This window comes from Perognathus longimembris, chromosome 6, assembly GCF_023159225.1.
Source record: "Perognathus longimembris pacificus isolate PPM17 chromosome 6, ASM2315922v1, whole genome shotgun sequence".
In the NCBI taxonomy this organism is placed as follows: Eukaryota; Metazoa; Chordata; class Mammalia; order Rodentia; family Heteromyidae; genus Perognathus; species Perognathus longimembris.
Genome location: NC_063166.1, coordinates 8231588 through 8248207, shown reverse-complemented (window position 1 = coordinate 8248207; position 16620 = coordinate 8231588). Strand labels below are relative to the sequence as shown.

At 41.3% G+C, this 16620-nt stretch overlaps 1 protein-coding gene across 1 annotated transcript in view; it reads left to right on the top strand.

Annotated features, from left to right (window-relative positions):
- The first annotated feature begins 321 nt into the window (after positions 1 to 321).
- The window catches only part of LOC125352606 (adenylate cyclase type 10-like), a 28931-nt gene continuing 12632 nt past the window's right edge, over positions 322 to 16620 (top strand). Inside the window, exons 1-18 of the mRNA XM_048347798.1 lie at positions 322 to 479; positions 1409 to 1513; positions 2839 to 2877; positions 4017 to 4160; positions 5624 to 5829; positions 6069 to 6159; positions 6255 to 6343; positions 6956 to 7147; positions 7640 to 7761; positions 9426 to 9502; positions 9599 to 9788; positions 10435 to 10490; positions 11173 to 11326; positions 11460 to 11649; positions 12811 to 12897; positions 14197 to 14468; positions 14975 to 15111; positions 15949 to 16074. Coding sequence (XP_048203755.1) covers positions 323 to 479; positions 1409 to 1513; positions 2839 to 2877; positions 4017 to 4160; positions 5624 to 5829; positions 6069 to 6159; positions 6255 to 6343; positions 6956 to 7147; positions 7640 to 7761; positions 9426 to 9502; positions 9599 to 9788; positions 10435 to 10490; positions 11173 to 11326; positions 11460 to 11649; positions 12811 to 12897; positions 14197 to 14468; positions 14975 to 15111; positions 15949 to 16074 — 2434 coding nt within the window. The 5' untranslated portion in view covers position 322. The remainder of the gene's footprint in view (positions 480 to 1408; positions 1514 to 2838; positions 2878 to 4016; positions 4161 to 5623; positions 5830 to 6068; positions 6160 to 6254; positions 6344 to 6955; positions 7148 to 7639; positions 7762 to 9425; positions 9503 to 9598; positions 9789 to 10434; positions 10491 to 11172; positions 11327 to 11459; positions 11650 to 12810; positions 12898 to 14196; positions 14469 to 14974; positions 15112 to 15948; positions 16075 to 16620) is intronic.

Below are 16620 nucleotides of genomic sequence, written 5' to 3'. Positions count from 1 at the left end.
GATGACCCCAGGTCCTACTCTGGGGACACGGGAGGAGACTCGGGGTGTATCCTTGACGACCCACCGCATCCTAGAAGCGCCGGCTCGCGTCGCCTGGAGAGTCCCTGGCCCTTCCCCCACCCCCGCCCCCCGACGTCAAAGCTTGGGAGGCAGCCGGAAGCTGGTGGGCGGGGCTCCCGGAAAAGCCCTCGCAGATTGGTTGGTGGGAGGGCCCCCATCTAGAGCCGCCGATGCGGATTGGCTGCTGCTTGGCAGGCACCTGTTTCCGGTCGCGGCGAAGTCGGAGGTGGGGTTGGGAAGGGGGGGAAAACCCGCTTCCCCCATGGAGACGGACGGGCGGGAGGCGACTCCGCCTCTGTGGCCCGTGGGGGCCCGGTTGGCGGCGCTGCTTCCCGACCTGCTGGTCTTCGGGAAGCCGGCGGAATCGGCACCCGAGCTCTCCGCGTCGCAGGGCGTCCTTCTGGGCGTCCACGTGACTGGTGAGAGCGAGGGCGGCCCCGGGCTTCCCCGCGGGCCCGAGGGCGGCCATTGCCCCGGAAAGCCGCGGCACGGAGTCCCCCACCTTTCCAGATGACCCGGTGTAGCCCTCGGGGTCACGTCTGAAAGGACAAAATTGCGACAGAAAGATCGTGCGGGGCTACGCAGTGCGCGGTTCCCCCATCGCAAGTGTTCTCCAATAAGCCTTCTGCCTTCTCCTTCTTTATTCCTTTCCTTTTTATCTTTTCCTTCTCTTTCCTTTACTTTCTTTATTAATAGTGTGTGTGTGTGTGTGTGTGTGTGTGTGTGTGTGTGTGTGTGTGTGTGTAAAACTGAGGGACCCCGGAGCGCCCACTTTGCTTAAGCAGGTGCTCTGCCACTTAAACCAAGTCCCCAGCTCAGTTCTATTTCACCCTTTGGGGTACCTAGGTCTGTGCCTGCCGTTTTCCTTGGTGCTAGGTATCTAGCAGCCACCGGGAGATTCATCCCCCAAGTACTCAGGAAAACAGGACGTGCCTGCCCTCGCCACTTGAGTCCTTTTTGCTTTAACCCAATGCCCTCTTCAGTGTATCCTCCTTCCCATACATGGGCAGAATGATAGAGCTTCCTCCGGCCGCAGAGCCTGAGGAGAAGGGCCTTGGCCTCACATAGAAAAGAGAGGGGCAGGAGAAGAAAGTGGGAGAGAGGGAGGGACCGGAGGAAGGGAGTAAAGGAAAGAAAGATAAAGCACTTAGAGTTGGATATGCACAGTGTGTGGACCTGCAATGGGTGAGGCCCTGAGGACATCCTAAGTAGCACCATACTTCACAGGTCAAGGGATTATTCACCTTGAAAGGATCCAGTTCCTTTAGCTTCACCTGTTGTGTGGAGGGAAGAGGGCCTAAAGGTTTAAACATTGAACCTGAACAGTAACTTTTGCTTTGTTGGTCAGGGTTTACAGCATTAATGGATAGGTTCAGCCTGACCTGCAAGCCGGAACATGACATGGATAAACTGGCCCACATCTTCAGCTATTACATTAGTGACATCGTGGAGCGTGAGTGATTACATTAGTGGCATCATGGAGCGTGAGGGAAGCAAGGAGGCGTGGCACTGGGCTCCTGAGGGTTGGTTTGTAAGGAAAGACCATGGAGTACTTTAAAATGAATAAACAAAGGGTCTTTATTTAGTTAGTTTTTAGTGTCAGTATTGAGACTTGAATTCAGTGCCTTGGCTCTGCCACCTTAGCTTTTTTTCCCCTCAAGGATGGATCTCTATGACGTAAACCACAGCTCCCCGTCAAGCTTTTTGGTGATTAATTGTAGATAAGTCTCACAGACTTTCCTGCCCAAGCTGACTTAGAACCATGATCCTCAGGTCTCAGCCTCCTGAGTAGCTAGGATGAGGGGCACGAGCCGCCCATCTCCTGGCAGAGTCATCCTTTCAGCGTCATTCATCTTTAGTTTCACCGAGTTTCTGGGTACAAGCTTGTTCTTTGCTTCTGTCCACGGTTCTACTCAGTCACACATCTTATTGACTGAGTGTTCAGGAAAAGGAAAACTAATTTCAAAATAAAGTATCCTGTAGGTTATGTCTTTTAACAATAAATGTGTATTACATTTTACATGACATTTTTCCCAATTAACAAACAGGTGTCAGGTCAAGTTTTGTATTCCATAGTAAGGAGCTTAAATTGAAAGGTTAGAGCAGAGTAGTGATCCGATTTTTTTTTTTTTTTGAGACAAGCTCTTGCTTACACACTGGCTTCAAATTCACTATGTAGCCCAAGGTGGTTTCAAACTTGTCATCCTCTTATCTCAGGCTCCCAAGTACTGGGATTTAGCCACTATGCCTATCCTCTCATTTACATTTTTTTAGTTCTTTTTGGCTGCTTCATGAGTGAAATTCTAGGGAACAAGTGAAGAGTGAATGGTAAGAATGGAAGCTGGAAGCAACAATTAGATCAGTCCTGAAAGAGGCAGAAATTTGGTGTGGGGTAGTAGTTCCCAACCCCAGCTGCACATCTGATTACCTCCTGGAATGCTTTTACAAGTCTTGTTACTTTGACACTGGTATGTAGCTCAGTTTACCTAACATGCTGTAGGCCTTGTGTTCCATTCCCAGCAACACACACGTCTTAATGATTAGCTTTTATGGCAGACCATTTAAATAGAAACTCTGGGCCCCAGAATAAGGATCCTATTAAATTTCACAGGCAGTATCCATGTGTAATCAATTGATAAAAATGTATAAAAGTACAAATAGATTTGAGGAGAATGTAGGAGAAAAGAAGCAGCCCAAGGCTATTTTCTAAACATATCTAATTTTGCCATAATCCAGTATTTCTCTGATCTTGACCCACTTTTTTCTCTCTGCCTTCAGATGTTCTCTGTTTTGGAGGGGATATCCTAAATATCACAGGTATTTTTTTTTTCTGTGTATGTAAAGAACTGTGAGTGAGGAAAGTTGAATTTAGATGAGATCTGCCTGTGTGTTCTGCTTTCATTGGTTATTTAATAGGTACTGATCCCTGAGATACGAAGATAAGAAAAACAAGTCTCTTTCAAAAGACTGTCTAAAAAGGCATTGCTCAAATTAAACTTACATATACTTTACATTTCATTTAGATTGAAGGCCAGTGGAGATATGGCTCAAGGCTCAAGTGGGAGAGTGCTTGCCTAGCAAGTACAAGGCCCTGAGTTTTCTTTTAAAAAGAAAATAAAAGGAGGGCTGGGAATATGGCCTAGTGGCAAGAGTGCTTGCCTCCTATGAAGCTCTCGGTTCGATTCCCCAGCACCACATATATGGAAAACGGCCAGAAGGGGCGCTGTGGCTCAGGTGGCAGAATGCTAGCCTTGAGCAGGAAGAAGCCAGGGACAGTGCTCAGGCCCTGAGTCCAAGGCCCAGGACTGGCCAAAAAAAAATAAAATAAAATAAAAGGAAGGGAAAGAAAAAGAGGGAGGCGGGAAGAGAGGACGTGATGAACAGGAAGGAAAGGAAAAGGAAATGACAGGAATCAATCTAGTAGCTTGTGGCTCGGGTAGTAGAACACCTGCCTGAGTTAAATGTTAGGAAAATTCGTTCTTATAATACATCCTTGAGAAAAATCCATGAGAGACATGGCCATTAATAGCAGAAGCTAAGTGTAAGATAAGAAAGAGTCAAAAGTCTCCTCTCTGGTAAAACTTGGGATGATTCACATATCACCCAGAGTCGACTATCTTCTCTTTTTAACTTAATAAAATCAGCCATAAAAATGAAATTTCAACTGGAACCTACGTTTTGTGAATTTGTTACTACCCCTGTTCCTCTGTGAGTTCATTGGGGGAAGGAAGGTTGCCAAAAGTCCCCAGGAACATTTCAGTTTTTACACAGTGAATTGTTTCGATAATTAAAGTAGTGTTTTAAACTAGAATAACTTACAGTGCTAAGAAACTTTGCCTAATACCTTCCATAGTATCCAAACCAGATCAAGTTGATCTTCTGCAGTCTTGGGGCTTTGCTCTGGCGAGGTGAGTCTAAATACTTGATCCCTGTCAGGCTATTCTCTGTCTTTTTAGGGAATATGCTCCTGGCACTGTGGACAGTGAAACAGAATCAACTGAGTGACATCATTACTCTGGTGGCCAAATGCAGTCTGGAAATACAGGAGAAATTTGGTATCTACTACACCACAGAAGGCCAAGACCTGCAGCTAAAAATTGGTAGTAGCTCCTAAAAGAATGATTCTGTTGGAAAAGAAAAAATACTATAAAATTTTCAAAAGAGCGATAGAAAACACATATATATATACATATATATACAACTCAGTTCAAAGGATGGATTTCTCTAATATAGAAAGAGCATGTAGAAATCAAGAAAAGTTAATATAAGAGAAAAATGGGCAAAAGGCGTGAATAAATGGTACATAGGCAAATACAACTGTATATGCAGAAAGATAGTCATCTGCACAATTAAAAAAATGCTACTGGGGAGTACACTGAAATGCTCATTCTTACTTGCAGATAGGCAAAAATTCAGACTGGATAACACCAACTCTGTTTGGGATGGGATGAGAAATGCCCTTTCTCATACCAGTGAAGTAAAACAATGGCACACTGCTATGAAGAATGATTTGGCCATCTTTATCAAGATGATAAATGCATGTCATTCTTTAATTCAGCTACACTACTTCTCAACAGTTATCCTGTAGATACACCTACAAATCTTAAATGTAGACAAAAAGTTATTGATTGCAACATAGTTCAAAATAAAAAATTAAAAATAATATATACGAAATTAAATAATCAAGATGTGTACTTCCTAAAATTCTCTGCATGCTTAGAAAATATGTTCTAATACAACAATATCTCTAAATGTTAAGTGAAACAAAGTAAGAAGAGGGCTAGGAATATAGCCTACTGGTAGAGTGCTTGCCTCACATACATGAAGCCCTCCGTTGGATTCCTCAGCACCACATATATAGAAAAGGCCAGAAGTGTCACTGTGGCTCAAGTGGTAGAGTGCTAGCCTTGAGCAAAAGGAAGCCAGGGACAGTGCTCAGGCCTTGAGTCCAAACCCCAGGACTGGCAAAAAAAATAAATAAGAAAAACAGTAGTCTGATACCTTTTGTATAATAGATGTATAATAATGTTTGTTAAATCTTAATAAATACTAGGAAGACACAGAAGAAATATAAATCATCTACTGGGAAACATGAAAATCTCTCGGGGCCTGAAAAATAGGAAGTAGAATAAAAGTATAGAGCAAGATTTACATCCAGTAAGATACTTATTTTTCTCTTCTCTGTACCTGATTACACGTGAGGAAGGGTGGCTTGCTCACTGCTGAGTTTTTAAGTATAATCACTTGGTCTCTCACTAAGTTCTTTGCCATTAGGACCTAGCTGTATATTAGATTAACAATTTAGGGACAAGGTACTTAGAGCTATAGGACTTCTTACTTCTTCCCCCATACAACGCGGGATTTTTAGAACATCCATTTCTAGATGTCTTTAAATGAGAAAGGAGTCTGGAATTCAGTGCTATTTTTAAAGGTGAGACGTCTCAACTGAGGGCAATACTAAGTTGGCAGGATATATAGAGTCATGTTGGGATTCCAGACCCCCTCCCTTTGCATAATTTTCAAACTGGCTTAGCTATCTTCTACTTTTCTTTTCTCTGACTAGGTCTGTCTGCAGGTCGGATTTCCCAGGTTATAATTGGCAATGAGCAGCGGCAATACCTCTTGGTGATTGGGCAAGATGTAGATGGTATCCGGTTAGCTCAGCGTTTGGCTCAGGCAAATGAGATTGTCCTGTCCTGGAACTGCTGGAAGCTCTGTGAGCAGTACATGTTTGAAGTGGAGATCATGGGGGAGGAGGAAGCCGTGAAGGTGAGAGGCTGGTCCCATCCCCACAAGGCTTCCAAAAGGGCCTTCTTGCTACACAGGGCAGTCAGTTGACCAAACTAGGATTGAAACTCTCTTTCGGAGGAAGGCCAGGGATGGTCTCCTACAAAAGGAGATAGGGCAAAAGAGTATGGCTATTAAGATAAAAAGTAAGGGAAATAGAATCTTCAGCCCCTCTGTTAAGGGAGTAAAGGCATTCACACTGAGCAGTTTCCTTTCTCTAGTTAAGAGATATTCGGATCATTGGCCCATTTGATTTTGATGAGCATTTTGACAAGTGCCTTGATTATCTACCACATTACCATACAAGAACTGGTAAGGTTCTTTGCCGTTTCTACCTCAGCATGCCACAATTTTAAAGCTTAATTAACCACATGACTGGAAACATCTTGTTTGTTTTCCTTTCTCAGAGTCACTAAGAACTGCACTGGAGTTAGATCCCGACTCTGCACGTGAGCAAACACTGCGGAAGCACATAATGAAAACTCTTTTAAACAAGGTTATTTCCTAGTTCTTGAGTCATCATGTAGACTCTGTGTGTGTGTGTGTGTGTGTGTGTGTGTGTGTGTGTGTGTGTGTGTGTAAGCAGATGTACATTTATATTTGATAACTTTTTTGTATTGGTCATATTCGTCTGTTCCTCATTGCAATCCCTGCAGAGTTCCCCATCTACATGAAAATAATCAGTGTACTTTTAAGTCAGCTTGCTTAATCCTAGAAAATAGGCTCCTTATTATTTTTCAGTCTATCCTACAGGCACTAGTACCCTATTAACAGGATATATAGTAACTGCTTGGTAAATGTATATTAGTTGGTCAAGTGTAGAGAAGTGAATGTTAGCATCCTGTAGTATGAAATTTAATGACTAATGGGCATATCAAGCTATTACAAAATATGAAATCCTATCAAATCTCATCAGTGAATAAGGTTTAAAAGTAAATAGTTTTAGTTCCAAGTACACTGGTTACTCTAGGTTGCACTAAAACCTGAACTTGCTTTTAAATTTTTGCCTGACACCCATAAGTTATTTGCTCATATTCACCATGAAATGTCGAGTTGAAATTCTTGCCTGTGATGTAAGAGTTGAAGGTAACTCTCGGTGTCTCTGTAGATTGATGAAGGCCAGCCTGTGGAGTACATATCAGAATTCCGTACAGTGACTTTGGTTTTGGTCAACCTCGAGTTCCACAAGACAGCCTGGCTGTTGCATTTGTGCCATCTCATCCAGGAGGCTGCCTTGTATATCTCCACAGTCATCGAGAAAGGGGGCGGCCAGCTGAGCCAGGTCTTTATGTTTGAGAAAGTGAGTATAAAGAAACTTGACCAGGGCTGGGAATGTGGCTTAGCGGTGGAGTGCTTGCCTAGAATGCATGAAGCCCTGGATTCGATTCCTCAGCACCACATAAGCAGAAAAGGCCAGAAGTGGCACTGTGGCTCGAGTGGTAGAGTGCTAGCCTTGAGCAAAAAGAAGCCAGGGACAGTGCTCAGGCCCTGAGTTCAAGCCCCAGGACTGGCAAAAATAAAAATTAAATAAAAATTTAAAAAAAAGAAACCTGACCCTGGCACATGACACTGTACCTCGCTGCATGGAATCTTAATAACCACTCTGTGTTGAACATTTCTGTTCTTAGAATGTTTAAATCAACTTAACTTTTTTTCCTGTTGATATGGCCCAGAGTATTCAGTTCATGAGCTGTGTAGAATCTTCTATTCTTAGCAGCAAACCAGTAGTTGAGCTAAACCCTATTCCTTCCCCAGATAAACTTGTCTTTTCTTCCTCTGTCATCTATCCCAGAGCTGCATGTTCCTCTGTGTTTTTGGCCTTCCTGGGGATAAGAAGCAAGATGAGTGTGCACATGCCCTGGAGAGCTCCTTCAGCATCTTCAGCTTCTGCTGGGAAAACCTTACTGAGACCAAGTGAGGAGGGAAGTGGGGCAGAAAAGAGCTTTTCAGACCCCAGGGAGCTCTTCAGACCCAGTAGGAGACAGTAACAAGGAGCAGGAGGAGAATATCAGAATCTGTCTAATAGGAAGGGAGCTTGCTTTAAAAAAGAAAAAAAGAAAAAAGAAAATTCAGCAAATAGCAGCTGTAAAGAAATCACCAAATAGATACAAGGGCTGCAGGTATAGTTTCTCAGAGCACCTGTCTAGCGAGCCATCAACAAGAAAAAGAAAAGAAATCACTAGATACAGAACTATGTACTGGATCTCCAGAGGTGACTTAAGATAGGTTGCCAACTAATAGAGCAGAAGGGTGGGAAGAATGAGAATACTTCTGTGTCAAGACATCATATCAACTCTCACCTAGATCCCAAACTCCTCTCTACACCTCCTGAGCTTCTAAGTGCCTCTTTTTAATCTGAAATTGAGTTCCTAGAATATTCTTCCAGGATACTTTTGAGACCTACTAGGTTCAAACTCAGAATCTTATCATTATGCCCTTTTAGTACCAGAAATAATGTGTATCAGATAATATATGTATAGTATATGTCAAATAATACACTATGCATCAATGTAGACTATCTTTCTTTTCTAAAAAACAGGTAATACTGGGGTTTGAACTCAGGACCTCACACTTGATAGCTATATACTCTTTAATACTGAGCCATGGCCCCAGCCAATATAGAATGTTTTAAAATATTATTTGAAAAGTATATTCCAAAGATGAGTTTGCTTCAGGAATTCTTCCATCAACTGTCATGACATTCTGATTGTTGTTTTACTCTGACATTCGAACATTATTTGATCTGTTAACTCTGTTTTGACGGCTGTTGATTGACTCATCATTTTTGCTTTATTTGAGAGTATAGTAGAAATAACATGATCTTAGAAGGGAGGGCTAGGATCTCATTTGACGTTTGTTATATAGCTCTAGGAAAATTAACTCCTTTCTGAGAAGAGTGAATTATAGTGCTTACTAGTATAGTTTTATGCCCTGGAACAAATCACATTGTCTCTGAACCACATTGTTGTTTTTCACTTTCTCAAATGGTAAATATTTTCCATACCTTCCATGCAGGTTGGTTATTATATCTCAAACAATTAGATGAGGCAATCAATGAGTTCAAAGGTTCAAAAAGTTTTATCTTCGGTGGGTGCGGGTGGTTCACACCTGTAATACTAGCGACTCAGAAAGCTGAGATCTGAGGAATGCTGCTCAAAGCCAGCCTGTGCAGGAAAGTCCATGAGACACTGACTGCCAACGAACCACCAGAAAACCGGAAGTGGCTCTGTAGCTTAAGTGGTAGAGCCCTAACCTTGAGCTGAAGAGCTCAGGGACAGTGGCCAGGCCCAGAGTTCAAGCCCCACAACCAGCAACAACAACAACAAAAAGCTTTATCTTTTTACTAATAACAACTCTCTAACTAAAACTCCTGAAGTAAGACCAGTCTGTTCCTTTTAGTTATCACCCTAGTACTTAAATCCTTTATCCTCATTATGTTGTACAGACCAATAGCAACCTCCAACTTTGTCCATTCTGAGCTCTAAAACTAGACTTCTATATCTAGAGAATGGCAGACCTAAAGCCTAACTCAGGCTTCTGAACTTGCTATTTACTTATAGTTGCTTTCTGATTCCCAGGCTTGTTTCCATCAGTATCACCAATGGACCAGTATTCTGTGGTTTGGTGGGGGCAGTAGCAAGACATGAATATACAGGTAGGATAGAACAATGGATTGTTAGCTCTATGATTAAGGGTGAAGGTAGAAGAGGTACTCTAACTACTTTCAACCAATGCTGTCTCCCTGACATAGTTATTGGCCCAAAAGTGAGTCTTGTGGCCAGAATGGTAACAGCTTATCCAGGCTTGGTGTCCTGCGATGAAGTAACATATCTAAGATCCATGCTGCCTGCTTACAACTTCAAGAAACTGCCAGAGAAAATGATGAAAAATATTTCCAACCCAGGGAAGATGTACGAATATCTTGGGTATAAAACATGCAGGTGAGTGTCACAGTGATGGTTTATACCCATCCATCTCTTAAAGAATCAGGTTGGCTGGGAATGTGGCTTAGTGGTTGAGTGCTTACCTAGCATGCATAAAGCCCTGGGTTTGATTCCTCAATACCACAAAAAGAAAAAGTGGGAAGTGGCACTGTGGCTCAAGCAGTTAGAGTGCTAGCCTTGAGCAAAAGAAGCTCAAGCCCTGAGTTCAAGCCCCAGTACTGGCAAAAAATGAAAAAAAAAGAATCAGGTCATAGGAATACTAAGTTTTCTGTTGCATGTATCTTGTTACTGCTGGAATAAGATTCATGTAAGAAGGTATCTGTGTCTGAGACCTTCAGCTTGTATTTTTAGCTTGTAAGCTAGTTCCTCCATGAATATCTTGCTGTCTTAACAGGAAGCGAGTAGCAGTAAAATCCCGCATGTCCTTTATTCTTTTCCTTGTGCACTTCACAATTTACTTACTTCCCGGAGTGTGAAACCATCAACACTACTGTCCCCCTATCCCCACCCACATTTCTAGTCCTTAAAATCTTACCCAGAACTCTGTGCCTCTTCAGTTATATGAAAGAATCTGTCTAAGAGGACCCATGTTCCTGAAGCAATTTCTAATAGATACATTCCCTTTGTTTTTTTTTTCTCCCAGAATGTTTGGGAAGAGACATTTGGCCATAAAAAGAAATAAAATTCACCCTTTGTTAGGTGAGTTTCCTTTTGTAACTTACAGCATTTGTTTAAACAAGTGAAATACATGACTAAATAATTTTAAGCTTTCTCAAAATTAGAAATCAGCCTTCTTAGTGAATTTATGTTTGTTTGGAAGAGGTCCTACCATTGCTTTTCCATATTAGACACTCAAATTTCATGAAGAATCCTGTCATTTTACCTAAGAAAAATCTTTGTAAGTCAGAGTTCATCTATTGAGGTCTGGGAATCAAACTTTACTCTTCTGAGTAAAGATATCACCAAGATGGTTGCATCTGTACTACATATTCGCTATATTTTATTTATTTTAACCTATATTAATTAATTCATTATCTTCACATATGGCGACAAACTATGAAGACTAAATTATTATTATGAAAAAATTTAAATACACTATGAACATAACAATAGCTCTGCATCCATGCAGTAACTAAGTGCTTTGGATGTTATTGCTTAGGTGCCACAACAAACCCTAGATACCAGCATATACTCTATTTAGTCCTGAGTTGATTTTCGAGAATGGGATATGAATTTCCATCACAGAATGGGATATTGTCAAGGGCTGTGGGATAGGGAGGTAGAACAGTCTTTCTTAAAGTTAGCTTCACAAATTAATTCAAATAAATAAAATATCTGAAGCACAGACTTGTTAGGAGGATTTAACATGTCTCTTCTGCAGACAGGGACAAAGAGCTGGAAGTCTTCTATTTGGCACAGCAGGAGTGTTTGCACCAGAGGAAAGGAAGAGTAGTTCTATATGAGGGTAGAAAAGGCTATGGAAAAAGCCAGTTGTTGTCTGAAATAAACTATCTAGTCCAGAAGAAAGGGCAAAGGTAAAGACTCCTGTTTACTTATTGCCAACTTCTCTTGGAGCTTCTTTCCCTTATTGATGGTACTCATTAGATTCAGCATCCTTGAACATGTGTGGGGCAAGGCACTCCCGGTGACTATGGTAACATTCTCCAGGGTACTGCCCCTAATGCTGAAGGAAGCAGATGCCAATCAGTGCTTCTATGCCATCCACACACTCATGGCCATCTTCTTTGAGATTGATACATGCCCAGCCTATTGCCGCCAAGAGTGCCTACAAAAACATCTCTCTGGGATGATGGAGGAACCGCTTCATTGCCTTTTTAATGACATCTTCTTTGTTAAGGTAATGAAGGCGATGGCTTTCTGAATCGGGTTACTTTTATTCTTTTTAGATAGTCATACCCAGGATTATTTTCTAATATAATACCATATAAGCACAGCCTAACAGCACATAGTTAGTCATGACAGTTGAGATTTGTTACCAAAACTCAGACTTTCTCCTTTTTGAGAACAGTGAATTCTAGGGCTCACTAATTCAGTTTTATGCCCTGGAACAAATCACAGCCTCTCTGAGCCACAGTTTTGCCATCTGTGAATGACAGTTAAATACTTTATATGATTTTTGCATGAATTTTAAGGCATACAGTATGTAAGAGTTTGAATATAAATTTTAAAGTGCTAAATATATTAAGGTGATCAGACTTAGTAGCACATCCCTGGATTACATCCAGGTGTTTTTGAGTCCAGTGTAATTTTTTATTCTTGAGTGATATTCCTTCCCATTCCCTGCCATGGAGTGTCACTTGAACCAGCATCTAAGCCTCAAAAGCTCCCAGTGATCTTGAGTTCACTTGGTATCCAGTAGTGAGCGAGCTGAAGAGACCCCGGTCCACAATTCCATTTACTAGTTTTATGACTTCTAATCTTCTCATGCTTCTGAGAAAGTATTTGATGTAAAATAGAGAACACTAAAATCTGTTCAATTTGTAAGCAAAGTCCCCTTGTTTTAATAACAAGCCTTGATTAAGGCCCCAACACTGGCTAGCATACTCTAGAAAGAATCTCACTTTGGTGTTCAGATCCATGGTAGTTTGTGTCCCTCAGCCCAGCACAGGAAAGAACATGAGCTGATGTCTATTGTATCTTTTTTCTGAGAAGTCCCATGTGCAGATTCATCCTGGCATACTTGGCATAACTGAGATGCTAGAGCTGCCCAAGTGGCACTGCTACAAGCAAGATGTTACTTATCCCTCGGCCACAGCCCTTTAAGGGCTTTCCAGAGTCCAGTGTGGCAGGAGATGGCTGCTTGTCTCTAACACTCAGGAAACTTGAGATCTTACCCTCTGAACTGTGAGTTAATGTTAGATTGGCCCTTGTAACTCTGTCTAATCATAAAGAAACTCATTCTCAGTCAAAATAGAATCACTTCTTATGCCTGTTGAAGAACCTGTATATTATTAGGTTATCACTTTGAATGCTAATTTATAATAATTTTTCTGGCCAGTTTCCCTTATCTTCCAAAGTTTTACTTATGGATGAACTGGCAAGACAAAAGAAGGTGAAAGCATATTTTATTCAAGTGCTTCAGGAGGTGGGTACTTGTGCTGCATACTATTCACTCTTAATATTTGGAGGTGGTAGAAGCTCATTTTAACCTAGCCATAGCATACTGGAACACATAGGCATTTCTTGGTTTCTTTGCTGTCTACATAGTTGTTTTTTAAGCTTTTTTTAAAAAATCACCTATTCATCCAACAGCAAAGCATAGCATACAAAAAGAGGCCTGGCTCCTTTCTGATCCTGTTTATTAATGAACGTTTAACTTAAAAGAGTAGTTCCCAAATGCACTATTTTGCAAAATATTTACTAATAAGTAACAAAAATACTCAAATTATGACTCAGGATTATTTTACAAAATATTTACTAGTAAGTAACACAAATACTCAGATTCTAACTCAGGATTATATAATCAAACATGTGAAGAGAATTTTTTTTGTGTGTGTGAAGAGAAATTGATGTAACTCTTCTGGAAAACAATCTGAAAGTAACTAGTAATTTTAATGCCAAATCCTCTAAACCCAGGACTTCTACTCCTGGCTCTGTATCCTAAAAAGCATGTTCATGTCAGTGTTTGTCTGGAGAGGACAGGGGGGTTGTTAGCATGAGTACATTGCTAAACACCGAGAAGTACAATGCAAATGTTAGAAGTAAGAGAGTAAGATGAAAACAGTAGTACAAAGCAGTTTTTAAAATAATGCTGAACAAAAAGATTGTGGGAGTAATATACTATGTGTATTTCTGAATGAAGTCTATCATCCAGTAGCATTTGCTTAAAGATTTACTTGGCAAAATAACAGTGCACATTTTATAAGAACAAAATAACAAAATATATAGGACAAACACATTAGAATAGTCACCTAAGTGGGACTGGGGTGTAGAGATAAAAGTGAATATACTTTTTCAGTACACAAGAAGAAGGCCTGGTAATTGCTACCAGTATTGGCAAGCACTCTAGGGAGACTCTAATGTATAGCCTGGGTTGGAAGTACTGTTTTAAAGTATTATGAATTCCATCCAGGATAAAGCCTTTACCAAAATGAAATATTTGAAAGCTTCAAGTTTGATTTAGAGGATATATTGATGATGACTTCCACCTTTTAGTTACAGTATTTTCTTGTCCAAAAAGACCTCATTAGATATAGGCTGTATTTTCATTTGTAGAAGTAAGATAATTGCTGGCACTTAGAATACCTTGGAATACTCTGAAAGCTCCAGCCTATGTTGGCATTTTTTTAAAGAATTATTAATGGGAAATTCACCGTAGAGTTTAAAAGCAAGTGATTTCATTTCTAATCTGAGGTGGTTGTTGTTTCTTTGCTGTTATTTCCAGGCAGTGAGGGAAACACCACTGGTTTTCCTCTTTGATGAGGCCCAATTTATGGATGCAGCTTCCTGGGAATTTTTGGAAACATTGCTCTCCAGTCTGCCTATCACCATGGTGATGACATTGACCCCTCCCACTAGCCTGTGTGCCGAGGCCCTGCACTTCCTGCGGAGCCCTCGGGCTGTCCTTGTGCCGGTTTCAAAGTTGGCAGCAACTTCACTGTTGAGAATGGCATGTTGGGAACTTGGGGTGGTGAGCATCCCCAAAGAGCTGCAGATGTGAGTGGCAAGGATTAGGTGGACACTTCATTAAGGGAGGAGCTGGTGCTTGTAAGATAAATGAGGCGCTCAGGTCTCACTGGAATTGTGGGAGGAAAAGACCTCACCAGGATGAGGCCTACAAATACGTTCAGTGGAGACAGTGATCAGTAAAAGGCTGCTCTTCAGGGGTTTTCTCAGACAGTAGGACTTACATGGCTTGCTTAATGTGTCAGTTATTTGTGATTGGGCCAGTTCTTGCCAGGCCTTTTAGCCAGGGAATGTTAGTTCCTGTTAACATCCATAGAAGCAAAGTAGTTGAGAAAGAAGTTACTGCCAGATATATTTCAAAGCCAATCAGAAATTGTTTTCTTTTTATATTTCTGTGAAATGGCTTCCCTCTGTTAGTGTGCATCATCAAGATCTGGCCTTAACAAAAGAAAATCCTCCAGTATAAAGTACACTTAGACTTGGCTTCCCACAAGTAAGCATCTTTAATCAGAAATCCCCTACTTACCTTTCTGCAGCTACCTTCTCCACAGGTGTGCTGGAAACCCCCTGTACTGTAAGGTGCTATGCCAGGACCTTCTCTCTAAGGATATGCTGCTTTTTCATGACTTAAAAGAGGAGGAGGAAGAGAACAGCAAATGGGAATCGCTCTCAGGTATACTCCGCTTTCCCGGGTTTACCCTGACGGTCTCCAGTCTCACATTACCAAGGCCTTTAGGAGGCATGTACTTATTACTCCATGCTGACATGACAGGCCACTTTACAAATATTAAGTAGGCATGGTAAAAACGCTAAATCCCTGCCTAGGATAATTAATTGAGTCAACCAGTCTGTAGTAGTTTCTATTTGATCGGGAACGTTTCAGGAAGTAGAGATGGTAAAGTAGGATTTACCAGAGTCTAGCATTGACACATTGCTGATGAGGATGGCTTCATAGCTTAAATGGGTGGGGTTGGGAGGAGTGGGGAGAATGAGGGAAGAGGAAAAAGTAGAAGCACATGTAAATCCTAGGTGGAGAGGTAATAAGCAGAACATTTTAATAAATAAGGTGAACCATGGTTAGATGCTGATGATACAGAAAATGTTGTTAGTTTATAAGATAAATTAAGAATAGGCAGGTGCCTGAAATCCTAGCTACTCAGGAAGCTGAGATCTGAGGATCATGGCTCGAAGCCAGCCTAGACAGAAAAGTCCCCATGAGATTCTTGTCTCCAGTTAACCATCAGAAAACTAGAAGTGGTGCTATGGCTCAAAGTAGTAGAGCACTAGCCTTGAGCAGAAAGAGCTCAGGGATGGCACCCAGGGCCTGAGTTCAAGCCTTACAACCACCAACAACAAAAAGAATAGGTAGAATGGGTTGGAGTAAAACATGTTACACTACAGTACATTTTATTCATCTTCATCCCGTGGTCTCTTGATTCAATTCTTACACTGTTGTGCCTTCAAGTCACTAAGCACGGTAGTTTCCTCAGTCAGTGTTTTCTACCCACAGCTAATGCCATAAAATCCACAATGTGTAGTATTTCTCCTGCCGACTTTGAAGAACAGGAACTTTATGTCTGTACAGTCAAAGATGATGTGAACTTGGATACTGTACTTCTGCCACCATTCTTGAAAGGTAAGTCTCTCTGTACCTCAAGTGAACTGATCACGGATGTCGTTGCATTGGTAACTGGCTGAGTGAGTTGAGCAAAGCTATCTCATTATCATTCTGCCTCATTTTCCTCTAAAACAGAAACTTGTTTAAGTTCTAGAATGTCTTAAAAGCCCTTTTAAGTCACATAACATCACTTGAGGACCCATTGTTTTCTTTGGGGCTGATGGATGATCGGGAAAGATTTCCAGTTACTTGGGAAAGTTAGGTCTTGAGCTTCCTTTTGTGCATTTTCCTATGCTCAGAAGACAGTGAGCAAGGGAAATGATATTTCTGATATTTAGGAAAATCTGAAGTGCTAACGAAGATACTTTGTCTCAAAAAGAAGTGAAAGGGAGAAGGAGAAGGAAAGCAAAAGCGAGAGTCTGCGTACTAATTGGTCATGAAAATGGAAAAGAGTGGTGTGACTGAGTTATTCACAATATTTTAGTGAACAAGGAGGACTATTTTCAGCAGTATAGTAGAAACCTGATTGTGGTTTAACAATAGGAAGCAAGAACATGGGGACAA